The following is a 16,138-nucleotide window of genomic DNA, read 5'->3' on the forward strand; positions in this document are numbered from 1 at the left end:
GGGGGGTGGGGGGACTATCGGTGTGGGCTATCACATGGGCGATGCGAAACAGACAGATTGGTGCTTACGTGTGAAGAAGAGGTGCGATCCGGAGCATTAACAGGTTTACTGTTGACATCAACAGCCTGTGTTGGTGTCACACGACTCAACTAGACATGGCTTGCATCGCACTGTATTGCTTGCAATTGCACTTTACTGCATGTATATCACACCATATGTGCGATACACATGTAAGGGGTTCCAATTTTGATGTTTGGCCTTCCTGTGTGGAGTTTGTCTGAGCTCGCTGTGCTTCTCCAAGTCCTCCAGCTTCCTCCTATGTTCCAAAAATATGCATTTTAGACAGTAAATTGTCCAATTGTCAAAGTGTGTGTGTGTGTGTGTGTGTGTGTGTGTGTGTGTGTGTGTGTGTAAGTCAGTCCATCCATCCATCCATCCATCCATTTTCTGATCCGCTTTATCCTCACAAGGTTCGCGGGGGGTGCTGGAGCCTCTCCCAGCCATCTTCGGGCAGTAGCATCGGACACCCTGAACCGGTTGCCAGCCAATCGCAGGGCACACAGACACGAACAACCAACCACGCTCACAATCACAGCGAGGGACAATTTAGAGTGTTCAATTAGCCTGCCATGCATGTTTTTGGAATGTGGAAGGAAACCGCAGCACACGTAGAAAACACGCAAACTCCACACAGGAAGGCCCGAGCCGGGATCGAACCCACCCTCTGCACTGTGAGGTCAACGTGCGAACCACTTGTACACCGGGCCACCCCATGTGCAAGGCCTGCATCCCATTGCGGTGAGGAAGTTGACTGACAGGAGAGGGAACGGAGCAGTGCGACTGAATGTTCATTGTGTTTGTAAACAATCATGCATGGAAATAATTTATTTGAGTCTAGAAAAAAAAGATTGCATCCATTTTATTTATCCAACAAAAGGTTGACGTTAATGGTGCAATGAAAATGTCTCAAATCGGAAAATCGGTTTTGATTTCATGAACTAAATCGGGTCATATTTTTTGTCCTTGAATAGTGCATCCAGATCAGTATCAAATTAGCCATTATGAGATATGTACATTAGGTATAAAATTGGTATGAATCAATTTGATGTTGATGATGATTTGTTGTTTCTTTGACTTGAATTAACTAGGACAATTCAGGGTCTGGAGAGCCATTACATATTGTTCCATACTAATAAACATGACAAAAGTTACAGGACCCATAGTGAATTGAATCGCAAATCCTCTGACTCGAACCGATTCAACGCCTTTTCAAATCATTACATCTTGGAATCGTATTGTAACCCATGAATGAAGAAACGTTTCAAATGATCTTTTGTGAAGAGATATGCAGCCGGAGTCCATGTCGTAATTATCATGACACCTTGTGGCAACTCGGCACATTACAGAAACAGTACAAAAATATACCGATAAAGATGAAAAGTGGATGTTTCACAGGGAGAAAAAAAAACGAAAAGAGATGAATTTGCCACTGGTGAACCCAAAGCAGCCGGTGGTTGCCAGTACAGTTAAATGAAACGAAATATTTCCATTATTTCCGATGGTGGAAAATGGTTTTGTTCACAGGTTACGCTGCATGAACCGCATTTTTCTGACATCTTGGCACAGCCAATTACATTAGGACGACAAGACTCTCAACAAAGAAGCACACGAGTTGCCTCCCGGCGACCGGGAGTCACTCGCGGCGTGAGGCTCGTCACCTGATGAAGAAGCGCTTCACACGACGCCGCCACTCGCACAGCGCCCAGCGCAGCTGGGTCTGATGTCTCATTGGCATTCAGCCGCACTCGCCGCCTGAATGCAAAAGCTATTAAGATTCCGCCAAAGCCGGCTGTTCCCCCGCCGACGAACGTGCGGCAGAGGAAGAACAGGCTGCGGATTAAGTACCAAGAGCATCGCTATCTCAACGTGGAGTGTTGGCTAATTAAAACCGGCAGCTGACCTCGAAGGTCAAATTAATGTGCGTTAAAATATTGACAAAATCAGCTTTCAACAGATTTTGCATTTAATTTGAAGCTGTCAATTGTTGATCAGAGAAGCGCCTTTTGATTTATAATTGCATCTGGCATGAGCTAGCCGTGATCTCCGAGGTCAAAAAGTAAGTTAGCGTATCATCACTTGTCTCCGTTTTCGATACCTTTCCCTAAAACTTGTGAAAGCGAAAAGCCCATTACAGTCAAACCTAATTTCTGAGCGTCTCTGTTATCGACCAAATTGGATTTCAACCAGAAAATTCGAGATTTTTACGCTTCGGATTACGACCGAAAACCAGTTTTCGACCGAATTGAGCAAACCCGAATACGCCACTTGACTCTTCTCGGCTCCTTACACGAGGAAGTGATGCTTCCTCGTTTAACGTTCATTGTGAGCAGACGTGTTTGTTGTGATTTATGCAAATCTGACTGGGGTTTTTTTTTGCTATTTCTGCATAGTGTATTAGCTCCTAATCATGGGCTAATAAAATAGTTTCGGATTTCGAACAAATCGCTTTTCGAATAGCCTTCTGGAACAGATTATGGTCAAAAACCGAGGTATGACTGTACATTTTAATTGTATGCAGTAAAAGCTTTTCATCTATCCAAAATCACCTTTGAACAGATTTGCATCAAACTTGAAGAAATTGGCTTCCAGCAAGACCCTCTGGATTTTTAACTGTGTCCGGCATAAGCTGTCCATGATTTATGAGATCAAAAGTTAAATTAGTGCATGTATACCATGTAGTCAAATGTCACATTTTTAAACAGATTTCCTTCAGACCGGATCCCTTGCATTAATTTTTAATTGCATCCTGCACAGACTGGCTGTTGGATTCCGGACCAAGCGCTTGAATGTTTCAGCGAGCGCTGGCTGGTGAAAATTGGCCATCTTGTGTGTCTTCGCTCCTCTCGGCCATCAGAACTGCAGCGTGACCGCTTTGAGATGAGCCATATCACAGAGCCACTGGAACCCCCCGCCCCCACTGCGCAACGCCCCACCACCTCCTACCAGCCCCTCGCCCAGAATGCTAAACTGCTTGCTAATCACCTTTGGAGAGGACAGCCTAATTCAGATGTCAAGGCCCATTACCTGTGAATGGTCCAGAGGTGACCCGGGCAGCTATCATGCAGCGATAAATACCATTTGGAGAATAATGCACATCTGGATGGATCGCAAAATGGCCGAGAGGTGCTTCAGTCAAATTTGCAGTCATTACAGCGGGCTGAGGGGTTTGGGCGGAAGGGTAGGGTGGGGGGCTTAGCATGTAGCAATCAGCTCTGCATATAGATAACGTCCTTGAAGCTGGTGCCGGTCAAATGCACCGCGTGGAATTAATATGCTCAAATGTCCCAATTTTACAACAGATTTGCTTCAGATTCTGATTGCAGAAAGAACACAAACATTTTTAACTATGTCCAGCACGGGCAAGTTCGAATCTCTAAGGGCTAAGGTTTAATTAGTACATGCCCAAACGCTATGCAAAATTGTCAATAGGCTGTGCTGTCGGAGGTCAAATTAGTATGCGAACATACGGCTAGTTTTCAACAAGCTTTGCTTCAAAGCTGACACCATTGATTGTTTTTGAAACGAGAAGTCTTTTGAAATGTAAATATATCCGGCACAAGCTGGCTGTGATCTCTGAGGCTTAAGGTTAAATCAACCCTGTCAACTATCGTTGTCATAGCAAGAACCTTTTCAAATTGCAATCGTATCCAAAAACCAATTGGGTGGTTTTTATTTGTATACGGCACAAGCAAGTCAAATCCGTATACATTTAAACGGCACACCTGACTTGAATCAGTGAACTGTTCTCGTCAGAATCCGAATGTTTTTGAATAACGTCCAATCCAGCATCCGTTTGGACAAAATTAGACAGCAAGGTCGCGGACAAGTAAATGTTTGTTTTGGAGCCGCATTACAGCAGCTCCCCTGCAAGCATTCAGAGGAGGAGGCTGAGTGGTGGTGAGGGGGAATTCTGCGTGCTGCCAGCAGTGTTCCATTGTAGGGGAGCACCTGCAGGGAGTGGCCCATTAACCCCAGCATTGAGTCCTGATGCTTTAATTGGCTGGAAGGACTTGTTTAAGAACAAGCAGCCATCTTGAGCTTGTTGCAGTAATTGCTCTGTGGAGGCTCTGAACATTCTCACCATGGGAACATATACATTGTCGACGTCGTGTCATAGCCCAGATCAGTCATTCAATGACTGTGCTTCTCATGTCAATATCAGCTATCAGGGACTGTCACTCAAATTCAAAAGCAAAGCCCCTGTTGTTTTCGTTTTTGTGTGCTATTGTTTTTTTCAGGATGTGTATTTCACATCTATATCCTACATTAATAAAAATAAATAAATAAATAAAAATTAAAGATTAATCCACTTGAGTTCCTGCCAAAACGGTTTTGTCTGCAATTAAAGAAGAGTATTGACCTCAAAATTACTGCTTTGAAATCCCATTCAAAGCACGCTGGCTGGTAACAGGGAGCGTTGTGCATCTACTTTTGCGGTCTATTTACACATTGATGGACCAGCCTGGGTATGTTTTTTTTTATTGTGCTAGCTTAAGCCTTTGCGTTTGCATACATACTTGCATGCAGTGCCTGTTTAGTTCCCAATAAAAGTCATTCAAACCTTTACAATATTGTCGTTGATTATGAAAAAAACATATCTTACTTACACATATCACATATTTCACACAAAAAACAAGACATAATAGCATGGTTTTGTTGTTTTTTTTTGTTGTTTTTTGTTTTTTGTTTTTGCTGGTGTCACCAGCTACTAGCAGGGCAACAGCAGCATGCAAGACCAGCAGTAAAAGCGACGAAGATTCAAACACTCATACCTTTGGTCACTTGGCAACCTCGACCAAATGAGTTTTGTGTGTGTGTGTGTGTGTGTGTGTGTGTGTGTGTGTGTGTGTGTGTGTGTGTGTGTGTGTGTGTGATATATTGTAGCGGTGAGAGATGAAGGCCAGAGCTAAGATTTGAAACCAGGACCTCAGAACTGCCACCAGGCTAAATCACTCGTAAAACCCTGCACCATTTGATTCACGCACACTTATTCTTTTGATTTGTACAACAAAAGTAACCCGGAATTATTGCAAAAAGATCATTTGAGAATTGTGATGCTGATACCATAACAAAATACTGTGTCTGCCAAACACCCTGACAATGTAAACACTTTTATGTTACTAATGTAATCGGACAAGGACACAATTATCTTTGACCTGTGAACAGACCATGTTTTTATGTACGTTTCTGTGTGTGTGTGTGTGTGTGTGTGTGTGTGTGTGTGTGTGTGTGTGTGTGTGTGTGCACGCGCGGCGCTTGACTAAAAGCCTGACAGCTGCCTGCAGGCACATTGGGGGAAATGCTTGATGAGCAAAGCCACGGAGGACAAGCAGGTTGCTTATCAACAACGTGCCTTGAAAGCAACGGCAGCGGGGGCAAAGAAAGATCGGACGGCCACAGGGCTTTGCAGGAGAATAACACAACTAACATTTAGATTTGCCTTGTACTGATAACGGCGACATTAAAGATGCTTTTTTTATGATGATGGCATTCAAATGACATAGCAGAATAAATACAATGACCAGGGAGGTTAAATTGTCATGGCAGCAGAGGAGAGTGGGGCCAGCAAAACGGGGTTCACACATATTAACTCATTTTACAGCCATTTTCAACTAGAGTGGTGCCTTGTTAAATATGCATCTATAAGCCGTATTGAAAACTGATTTGATGGATATGTATGGCGTCTCCCCATTATGTGCTAGCATTAGCATGAACCGAGCGAAATAAGGCCTAAGCTATGTGTGTGTGAGAGGTTGTTATAAATACACATGGAATTCTCTTTATTTTGAAAGAAATCAGTAAGCCAGACTTCCCTCAAACTAGTTTTGGTTTCCAATTTTTGCAGATGATTGCCATCAAGAGGCAGTGCCCGATAAGAGAGGTGCATTAATGAAATAAACTCACACTCACACTATTGCTGTTTGATAACTGAGGCTTCACAACAGCCTCCCAGCTGGAAAATATTCGGGCAGAGGTGGGGAGGAGTGTGGGGGGTTACAAACCTGCGAATCAATAACTCAACAAAGTGTGGCTGCATTAAAACACAATTGTGTGATTTAGCCTCCAAATTAACAACTGTGCCTATTCTTTCCGAGAGGCCGTCCTTTAGATGAAAACCTCCCATTATCATCCCTGTGGCAGCTATCAACGCTTTAGCTCAATAAACATAAAAACGCTGCAATATGAGATGATTAAATCTCACAAAGAGAAAACAAAACAATTGACCATCTGCTTTGTTGCTATTCACTATGAAGAGAACATTTGCGCCTGATAGTTTTAGGTTTCCAAGTATGATGCTAATTTTCATTCAAATTGATTGGTTGGTCCAGAGTGTCTCCCTCCCGTCCTGCAGATGGCAGTAAAATGCAATGCACCACTGAGTGGTTAAACTAAAGGAGAAGACCAAATTATTCTCTTTGCACTTAAAATCAGAATTGAGCTGTGCGTGCCATTCATAATGGGCAGCAGTGTATCATTTACAAATCTTACTTAGTAGCACACCCTGGGAAGAAAAAATGGCCTCCAACATGAAATTGGATGGGCATGTATATCACAACGGGACGCACGGCAAACTCTGACAAACCCATACCCGGAAATGAACAGGAAATCAGCTTCTTCGGTTTGGGGCAGCCATTTTTTGTAAATTGTAAGACTTCTACTTCTAAATATATGGAAATTAAGTATTCTGTTCCAGTCATGCAAAAACACAACAAAAATGTATTTCTTTTTTTAAGTCATATTGTACTCAACTGAATTGTATAAAAAGTACTGTTTAACAAAAAAAAAAACTAACATTTGCTCTCTAAAAACCTGTCAACACAGAAAATGTGAGCACAAAACATGACTGTACCTAATGTATTGTCTCTTTTCTTGTGTTTCTTCTTCTTCTGTAGGGTCGAATGGCAGTAGGCAAACCATGTTCATGCCTCATTACTGTCACCAACTGATATTGTGCTTCCACAGAAAGGAAAATACAGTTACATTGCATGGTCTAAATTGGGGGGGAAAGGGTGATTCGCAAGAACCGATTGTTGCATGAACGCACTTATTTCATAGCCAAAAAACACCTGGTAAAGTACAACATCATAATCAATACTAAAAAAATAAAAGCTTGAAACTGTTTGAGAAGTCTATCCAAACTTACCTTCTTGGTGCTTGGGGAAGGCTAATGGTATGAATCTTTTGCAACCCTAGTAGCAACAAAGCTGCAATGAGTAACTAACATTGAGCCACCTTATTTTTTTGCATCATGAATGTTGTGTGAGCCTCAGCTGGATGCTACAGCCGAAATAGACTGCAGCAGCGTAGATCTTTAAATAGAGGCGTCACTCCCGACTCAATCAAAAAGCACAAGAGAGAGACGGGGCCCAGCCACCGCATCGAGTCTCAGCGAGAACGTCTTCATCTCCGAGCACAAATGCCGCCTCTGGAGAATTGAGCATGCAGGGGCGCAAAGTGTCATACGCAGCTTCTGTTTGGACTCATTTCCTCTCTACTTCCACACGAGGAGCGCAGAGGAACTCAGCGAAGAACATCGAGGAACATCTGGTGCACCCAGAGAGCCCGTCTGCCGTCGCTTGTCGCCGCCTAGTCATCACAACAGCTGATCTGGCGACTCCATCAGAGTGGAGAAAATCCACTAGCCGACTCAATTATGCAGGAGGTGTGAATAAAACATGAGGCCGGCACGCAGGAATGTATACTGTACACTGCACGGAGGCTCGCGCCGACGCGCAAATGCCGAGCGAGCCGCGGCCGCCATCTGCACGCCTTACGCCGTACAGACGTGAAAGACGCGCCGGAGGACAACATGCGTACATATGCTCAAGTTCTCCCACATGACGCGTGATCGAGTTGGCCAGAGTGTGAAATTAACTGACAGAGGTCATCATAAAACACGCTTTATAGCTACAACACTGACAGATGATGTAAAGTGAATGAAGTGCAGTTCCACAGGCTAGCAAAGTTAGCTTAATTTTATGCCATCAATTTTGAGACATGGGAGCAGGTGACTGGTTGTTGTTTGGCTTTTTTCACATTGATTTGAATAAGCACAGCTTAGGCTCTGAGCCGCAGGCTTTTATCTGTTATTTACTACAGTGGACAGCTCATCATGTTATTAGGTTACGGGTGCACGAAAGGGTTAACCACAGCGCTAATAGGGATTTGTTCCCTCTCAGTTAACTTACAAGTTGATAGATAGCTGGACTCGTTCAATGACCGGTGAAAACTCATCAGCATACATTTGTATCCTCTTAGCTTGAATGTATTGGGAGTGTGGTGCCCTCTGACTGACTGTTGCTAGGTTGTTTTCATGCATATTTTGAATGTGAGGAGGTGTAGCTCTGAGCCACGGGTTTGCAAAAGTTGCCTTTTATCTGTGAATTAACCATGAGCGCTAACAGGGATTTGTTGCTATTAGTTGAATTACAATTTGATGCATCGCTGAACTCACTCACAGTCAGGTGGAAACTCACTGGAGTGAGGTTCTCTGGGCTAGAAAAGTTACCACAGCAATACATTTTCGTCCTCTTAACTTGAATATATTGAGTGTGTTGTTGTCTTCGGTTGAAAAATGTTACATAATAATCATGAGCAGATTGGTGGGAAAACATTGGAATGAGGCTCCATGGGCTATACGTTTGCATCCTCCTCACGTCTGTGTATTGGGAGTGGGGCGTTTTGTCACTAGACTATTTTCATGTGCACTGGAATGCGAGGAGGTTTAGCTCTGACCTGAGGTGCTGTATAGAAGTGAATATAAATCAAGATTTTCTGCTGAATAAATATTTCAACTGTAGAAAGGCACTTGTTTTTTTTTTTTAGTTGTGATTACTCACAAAACTCATCATCAGATTGCTGGAGAAATATTTAAAAGAGATTCCCCATGGTGGGGAAGTGAGCCCATGCATAGGTTTGCATCCTCTTAACTCCGTTACCTTTGGAGCAAATGTTTTCTTTTGTTGGACATGTGGAATTCAGCCACAATAACTAGCAGGTGAATAGTCATTGGAATGAGATGTCTTGAACTGGCAGAATGAGTGCATCAATATGTGCCTCAATGAAGGATTGTGGTTGTTAATCAAAACTGACCGATACGTTGTGATCAGAGTTTTCGATACAGCTCTTCAATTGAATCTCGTTCGATTGTGCTGAGATCCAGAGAATGGTGGTTGATGTGTGTATCATTTCCCCCCCAAAAAGAACAAAAATGCCTCTTGTCTGCGTCATTAAAGATTCTCTGGCTTTGTTGCCCGGAGTCTTGCGGCCCTCCATGCACTTTATTAATCACCCTTGGTTTAGTGGGCCAGTAAAAATGGCTGCTGGCAGCTCTGGGGAGCGCAAGCCACAAAATACACACAGCATCACGTCACGTGCATGCCCATACACATATTTAGAGAATGAGTGCATGGCATGGATGAGCAGCTGATCTCCAGGGAGCCTAGACCGGATGTGCCATGATGAGACAACAGGATACAGCCAGCCCCGCCACTCTACCGCATCCATGTGCACAGGCTGAATAATGGAGGATGTAATTAGGCCTTGTTTCTATGCATGGGAGTGCACTTAGACTTGATGTCTCCACCCAGGCTACCACGCCATTACTGCCATTATCAGCGTTCGATCTCCTTGAGAAAGTGACGGGAGGCAACGCACCAATTTAAGTTGGTACGGGGCAATACGACTTGGAGGGGAGATTGGGATGTTATTATGGGTATAAACACGATCCTATATCACAAAAAAAATTTAAATAACAGTTAAGAACGCCCAAGCAATTTATTACCGATACCAGTCAATATCGCTTGGCATTCCTCCAATTACCCAAAAAGATGAATGTTAGGTTCAGGGAAGACTTACATTTGTTTTCAAAGTTGATAAAATAGGCATTAGGTCCTCTTCAAAATACAAATTTTTGAACACCAAATGATTCACAACTTAGACACGTTAAGGAACAACAACAAAAAGGACATTGAGGAGACTGAGGACAGCAATAAAAATAGCCATTGCAGCAGAATGGAAAATGTGGTGTCGATGAATTTGCAAAAACCAAGCCGCACTGACCACATCACGAGAGACAATGGAAGAAAATGGTAAGGAAACCACATTTTCGTCAGGATGACATGAAGGATAGCAAGGAAATGGGCCACTACAGCCAAGTAGAGACTGTGGAGTAAGTATAATACCATCGTGTCCAACATTATACACCATCACTCAGAGATGCAGCTAAAAAACAACAATGGAATGAGAAAATAAATGTCTACTGTATTTATTTTTGGCCTAAGCGAGGAGATTATATTTTTATCATGAAGCGACTGAGGGCAGAAACAACAGGGCCACTGCAACCAAGTAGAGAGAGTGGTGACTGTAAACTGCAAAAAAAACACATCACACTAAACAAAACCCAATAGCAGCCATGGTAAAGAGACCACATTTTACTCAAGAGAAGACTGTGGGCAGCAAGTAAACGAGGCGCTGCAACCAAGTGGAGACTGTGGAGTATAATACTGCAAGAACGTGAACTAATATTAGCATGCGTGGTCATTTTTGGTCAAAGAAAATATTAAACGACCTGAGAGGAGTGGCATGAATACAGGACAATACATCCATGTAGAGAGTGAGGTTTTACACTACAACAGAGTGAGCTACAAATAGTGTGTGTTGGTCAATTTTATCATAAGTGATTAAGTTACTCGAGAGGAGACTAAGGGCAGCAAGAAAATAGACTGCTGCAGCCAAGTGGAGACTGTGAAGTTAAGTGTGCACAGCAACAGGTAAGGAAACAAAACAAAACAAACAAAAATTAGACTGGACAAATCACGAAAAACGCTAAGACACTACAAAGAGTTTCCTCAATTGATTTCCAGCTGTTGCCCACAAGAAGAAGACAGCATTATACTCATGGGGAGACTGAGGGCAGCAAGAAAATGGCCCATTGCATTCAAGTGGAGACAGTGGTGACGGATAAACTACAAAACTCACACTGGACGGATTGAATGGATCAAGAGGTCTTATAAAATTAAATGAGAACTTACACAAATAAATAATTAGTTCTTTGAAGTCCATAGATTTTAAAATTATTGGCTGTTGGCAAAAAAAAAAAAAGAACAAATAAAAAAAACGGTAAACGCAGATATGTGTCAAAGTGACACATATCTGCACCAATAATCGGCTTGGCTGGTAACTGGTCCATAATAAATTACACATAAATATTTGTTGCAATAATTTTCTGTTTGATCATCAAATCTATCGGTATGTATGTATATATGTACAGTATGTATGTATGTGCACTGCCCCTAGTGGCCAAGGCACGTATATCAGAAGGAGCCGCACGATTAATTCATGAAGTCACGATTGTACAGGCTTTTTTGTTCATTCCATTTAAGTAATTACTGTATGTGTTTTTATGCCATATTGTGGAGTTATATTTTTCGTATTACAACACGCTGTATTTTTTTTTTCTTGATGCTTTTCGCAGAGGTAGTAAGGGATAGGCATGTCCATTTATTTTGGTGGGGAAAGATGATTTGATTTGGTCAAGGCACCACTGTATTGCTGTGGTTTATTGTTTGTTTTGAGTGACATGGGACTGTTGGGTTTAAAATAAGTGTAATATTGTTGGAAGGATAAGTTGAACGTGACTCACCAGGTTTGACTGTCTTCAAGCGAACCGGCTCCCGAAAGTGTCGAATGACGGCCAGCGTGTCCCGGTTGGTAAGTCCACTGACGGGCGTCCCGTTCACCTCCAGCAGCACGTCGCCGTAGTAGGGCAGTTTCCCGACGTGGCACACCAGCACGTCCAGCTTCATCTGACCCAGGTGCGGGAACTGGCCCAACTCGGCGCCCCCCAGGACCTCCACCACGGAGCCAAAGTCGCCCAGGTTGCCCCACGACACCGCGCACTCCACCACCTTACCGGACCAATGTTTCTTCTTCTTCAGGGTTCTGGACATGTTGCCTGTACCTGGCTACCTTGATCTGACAAATCGAGATTTTTTTTTATTTTTTATGACACGGCCTATTAAACCGGAGCGAGTGATTCTCCAGCTCGTTTCATCTCCAGGAGTGATTCCCACACATGGAAGGTGTGCCGGAGTGTCATCCGCGCGGTAATTCCAGCGAGCGCTCCTTGTGCGTAAAACGCGACGAGGTGCAGCAATCACGGCGTCGCTCTCCTCCACTTAATACATTTTTTTAAAAAAGGGCAAAAATAGGACGTCAACGCGGCGGGTTTGGACCACAGCACGGCAAACGAGCGATAACGCTCAGACACAGACAGGCAGGCGGCTCCACTCTGTGTGTGCGTGCGCGCAGTGGAAGTCCAGCCCACGGTAGCGGAGGCATCTGATTCCGTTGCAGGTTTGAACACACCTGGCTTCGCCAAGACTCGTTCCAGCCCAGGTTCCGTCTGGAACGGTACGCCCCCTTTTAGTTGCTGTGCGCACTGACGCCTTTTGAGTTTGCGTGGCAGCTGGTGTTGGCGCCATCTTCTGGAGATATACAGCGTAGATCTAAGTGTCCTCAATTTCACCCTTAAAATGCATCCACCCCAATTCACTTTGAAGGCGTAAAAACAGTAGCGATCCGAGCTTGAATGGTTGGTTACCCTTTGCGGCACCCACCCACTCATGAAACACACACAGGATGGAGCACTATATTTTCTTTCACATGTATTGAATTACAAGGTGGTTGGTTACCCTGTGCGGCACCCACCCACTCATGAAACACACACAGGAGGGAACACTATATTTTCTTTCACATGTATTGAATTACAAGGGAGGAAATACAGCAACATAAAACAGCAAGAAGAATTAGAGTGAAGGAAACAAACATGTTAATGTTAATGCTAAGGGTAACACCTAATGCACAGGTGGCACACTCCGGTCCTTGATGGCCACCATCTTGCATGTTTTAGGTGTTTCCCTCCTCCAAAACGCCTTATTCAACTGATCAGCTCATAAGCAAGCTCTGCAGGTGTGTGACAATGATCCTGATCATTTGAATCAGGTGTGTTGGAGGAGGGACACATCTAAAACATGCAGGACAGTGACCCACTCTCTTGCCGGAGTTTGACACCTGTGACATAATGGGAACCATACAGTATATTACCCTTTAAGCAACTGATATTTGAACAGAAATGGTGCAGCAACTCATTTAAACATTCAATATGATCACTGGTGCACATAAGCCATGTGCTAGTGCACATGAGCACAGTAAATTGAATAGTGTGCTCCAGTTCAAGTATTTCAGCACACTTTTGCTCACTAAGAATACATTAGGCCAGACAAATTTGAAGTCAAGTCAGGATCATAACAATTGCTTCCCAGCGCCGACTTTTCAAAATAAAAGCTAAGTAACGGATTGTCAGTATTACCTGTTTCTCTTTTATTTTTATCCCTCGCCCACATTGCATGGTAGCCTATGAACAACCGGCATGGCAGATGGATTGACTAGACTGGCTCCTCCATTATGACAAAATTCGCTGTGAAATAGTGACCGAACTTGTTGCAGCAGAGCCGCGGTGCTCTTTTGAGAACCACACTGACATTTTATGTGCTCCCGTGAATATTAAAGTACTCACAGTTATACATTCTTTATCCTCTGTGAGGAGCTGACCTCATCTACTTTGTACAGAGGTCCATATAAAATCTGTCTTACACTGCCCCTAGGTGGCAAAGGTAGGTAGCAGCACAATGGGCATTCAATTCATGCAAAGTGTAAAGTATTTGTAATTCTATTTATAATTACTCTATGTTCTTATAATTACAGTATAGCGTGCAATTTTTCTGCAGCGCCACCAAATGACGGAGCTACCACGCAATTTCCTGCTCCAGTTCCCACCAGTTTTATTTATGTAGGCACCACGCTGCATTACACACATATTTTTGCTCATCTGCATTTAACGACATTCAAGAGCACGACAAAATCAGTCATGAATTATTATCGGTCGTGTCCGTTGTCTGCAACTTTTTTTTTTCATATGCTCCCTTGTTCGTGCATAATTGATATTTAATGAGCTCCAGTGCTGTTTAATTGCAAACACTGGAGGTACGGGATGTTTGCATGTTGTTCCTCACATTTTGGAGGAACGTAGAAAGTTGTTTCGTGTGAAGTAAAAGAACACAGTAAATGTCATTTTTATGGTTGTATGGTAAATGATGTGTGCGCTTGAATGGAGCCGCGTGATGTCAGCACTGTGACTCAGAGCACTGTCATATGTCAGTGATGTCATTCTGAGTTCATTAAAGGGGACGACTTAACCCGGGCGCCGTGGATGCACTCAATGTGACGCTCATATTGTTGCCGGTCAAATTTATAAGCAGCCTGCAACGAATGTTTATTTTAGTAATAATTTAATCCATATATTTTTTTGTTGTTTTTGATTCTCCAATGAATAGGATTTAACAAATAATTTCTTTACCTTTATTCAAAAATAGGACATTAGTTCAAATTGGCAAGTCTGAAAATTCAAAGATTTGGACTGTTTTAAATGATACCAGGTCTCGAAACAGTTGATCTAAAATTAACTATAATTCAGATAATTGATTTGTGATCGATTAATAATTGCACCTCGTTTATTACATGGATATTTCTTCTTTTTCTGGCCTTTGTTTTATGTCCTTTTTAAGCATATACAACCAGTAATACTGACCCATTTTGAAGTTCAAAATTCTGAAACCAACATTTAAAAAAAACTACCAAAAAAAATTCTGATGAAACATACAGCGGGTCACATCGACCTTTAAAGTGGGATGTTTGAGAGCAATACAGTGTGACATGGAAAAAAAAAAACAAAACAATTGCAGAGTGTATTGTGTCGAACACATTGTTTATTGTCTTATAATAATAGCTATGTAACAAAAACTTCACTCATGAAACACACACAGGAGGGAACACTATATTTTCTTTCACATGTATTGAATTACAAGGGGGAAATACAGCAACATAAAACAGCAAGAAGAATTAGAGTGAAGGAAACAAACATGTTAATGTTAATGCTAAGGCTAACACCTAATGCACAGGTGGAAAACGGAAACAAACATGTTAATGTTAATGCTAAGGGTAACACCTAATGCACAGGTGGCACACTCCGGTCCTTGATGGCCACCATCTTGCATGTTTTAGGTGTTTCCCTCCTCCAAAACGCACTGATCAGCTCATAAGCAAGCTCTGCAGGTGTGTGACAATGATCCTGATCATTTGAATCAGGTGTGTTGGAGGAGGGACACATCTAAAAGATGCAGGACAGTGACCCACTCTCTTGCCGGAGTTTGACACCTGTGACATAATGGGAACCATACAGTATATTACCCTTTAAGCAACTGATATTTGAACAGAAATGGTGCAGCAACACATTTAAACATTCTATATGATCACTGGTGCACATAAGCGATGTGCTAGTGCACATGAGCACTGTAAATTGAATACAGTGAAACTCCTCTAGAACGAAACCTGCATGGGCGAAAATACCCCCTTATGTGAAAAAATCTTCATGCATTAACACAATTCCCATTCTCCTGCCCCCCATACGACGAAAAACCCCCTGTTGCGTTATACGAAATCATTTTGTCTGCTCCAGCCTCGCGAAGACATTCACTACAACGAAGTCTTATCCAACAGCGACCTCTACTGCTTCGTTCGAAAAAAGGCAACAGCAACCACCACACTGGTTTACATAGTGAACGATGTTTATTTCAGTCACAGCTGCGAGTTTCCTGGGCTCAACATACTCATAGCTGCTCTGCTATTGGCTTACCGAGCATCATCCTGGCCTCCGATTGGCCAAGAGGCCACATAGACCTCACTGTCTATGTGTGTAGATACTGAAGCTAGATCCGTAGCATCCGATTAGCTGCTCAGAGTAAATTGCTTATGGCTCGACGGACATTTACTTTACTTTTTATCATGCTAAAAACACCCACGGGACGCTTCGTAGTCCTCGATGGCCATAGTTAGCTCTCGAAGGCTAAAAACCTTACGCTAACTGGAGCGCTTTTCTCTCATTAGCGCTCCAGTGGCTCGACGGACCTTCAAATAAACGAACGTTTCCTCGAATGCTTTACTTGTTATCATGCTAAAA

At 42.9% G+C, this 16,138-nt stretch overlaps 1 protein-coding gene across 2 annotated transcripts in view; it reads right to left on the bottom strand.

Annotated features, from left to right (window-relative positions):
• The window catches only part of magi3b (membrane associated guanylate kinase, WW and PDZ domain containing 3b), a 135,148-nt gene extending 122,467 nt beyond the window's left edge, over positions 1–12,681 (bottom strand). The window contains exon 1 of one of the 2 annotated variants that reach the window (XM_019857626.1): positions 11,705–12,680. In XM_019857626.1, the coding sequence (XP_019713185.1) occupies positions 11,705–12,011 (307 nt within the window). In that variant the 5' untranslated portion in view covers positions 12,012–12,680. Of the gene's footprint in view, positions 1–11,704 lie in introns of both variants that reach the window. The other variant, XM_019857632.1, reaches the window with a different exon arrangement.
• Between the last annotated feature and the right edge of the window lie 3,457 nt (positions 12,682–16,138).

Source organism: Hippocampus comes, unplaced genomic scaffold (assembly GCF_001891065.2).
Source record: "Hippocampus comes isolate QL1 unplaced genomic scaffold, H_comes_QL1_v1.1 scaffold17, whole genome shotgun sequence".
NCBI lineage: Eukaryota > Metazoa > Chordata > Actinopteri > Syngnathiformes > Syngnathidae > Hippocampus > Hippocampus comes.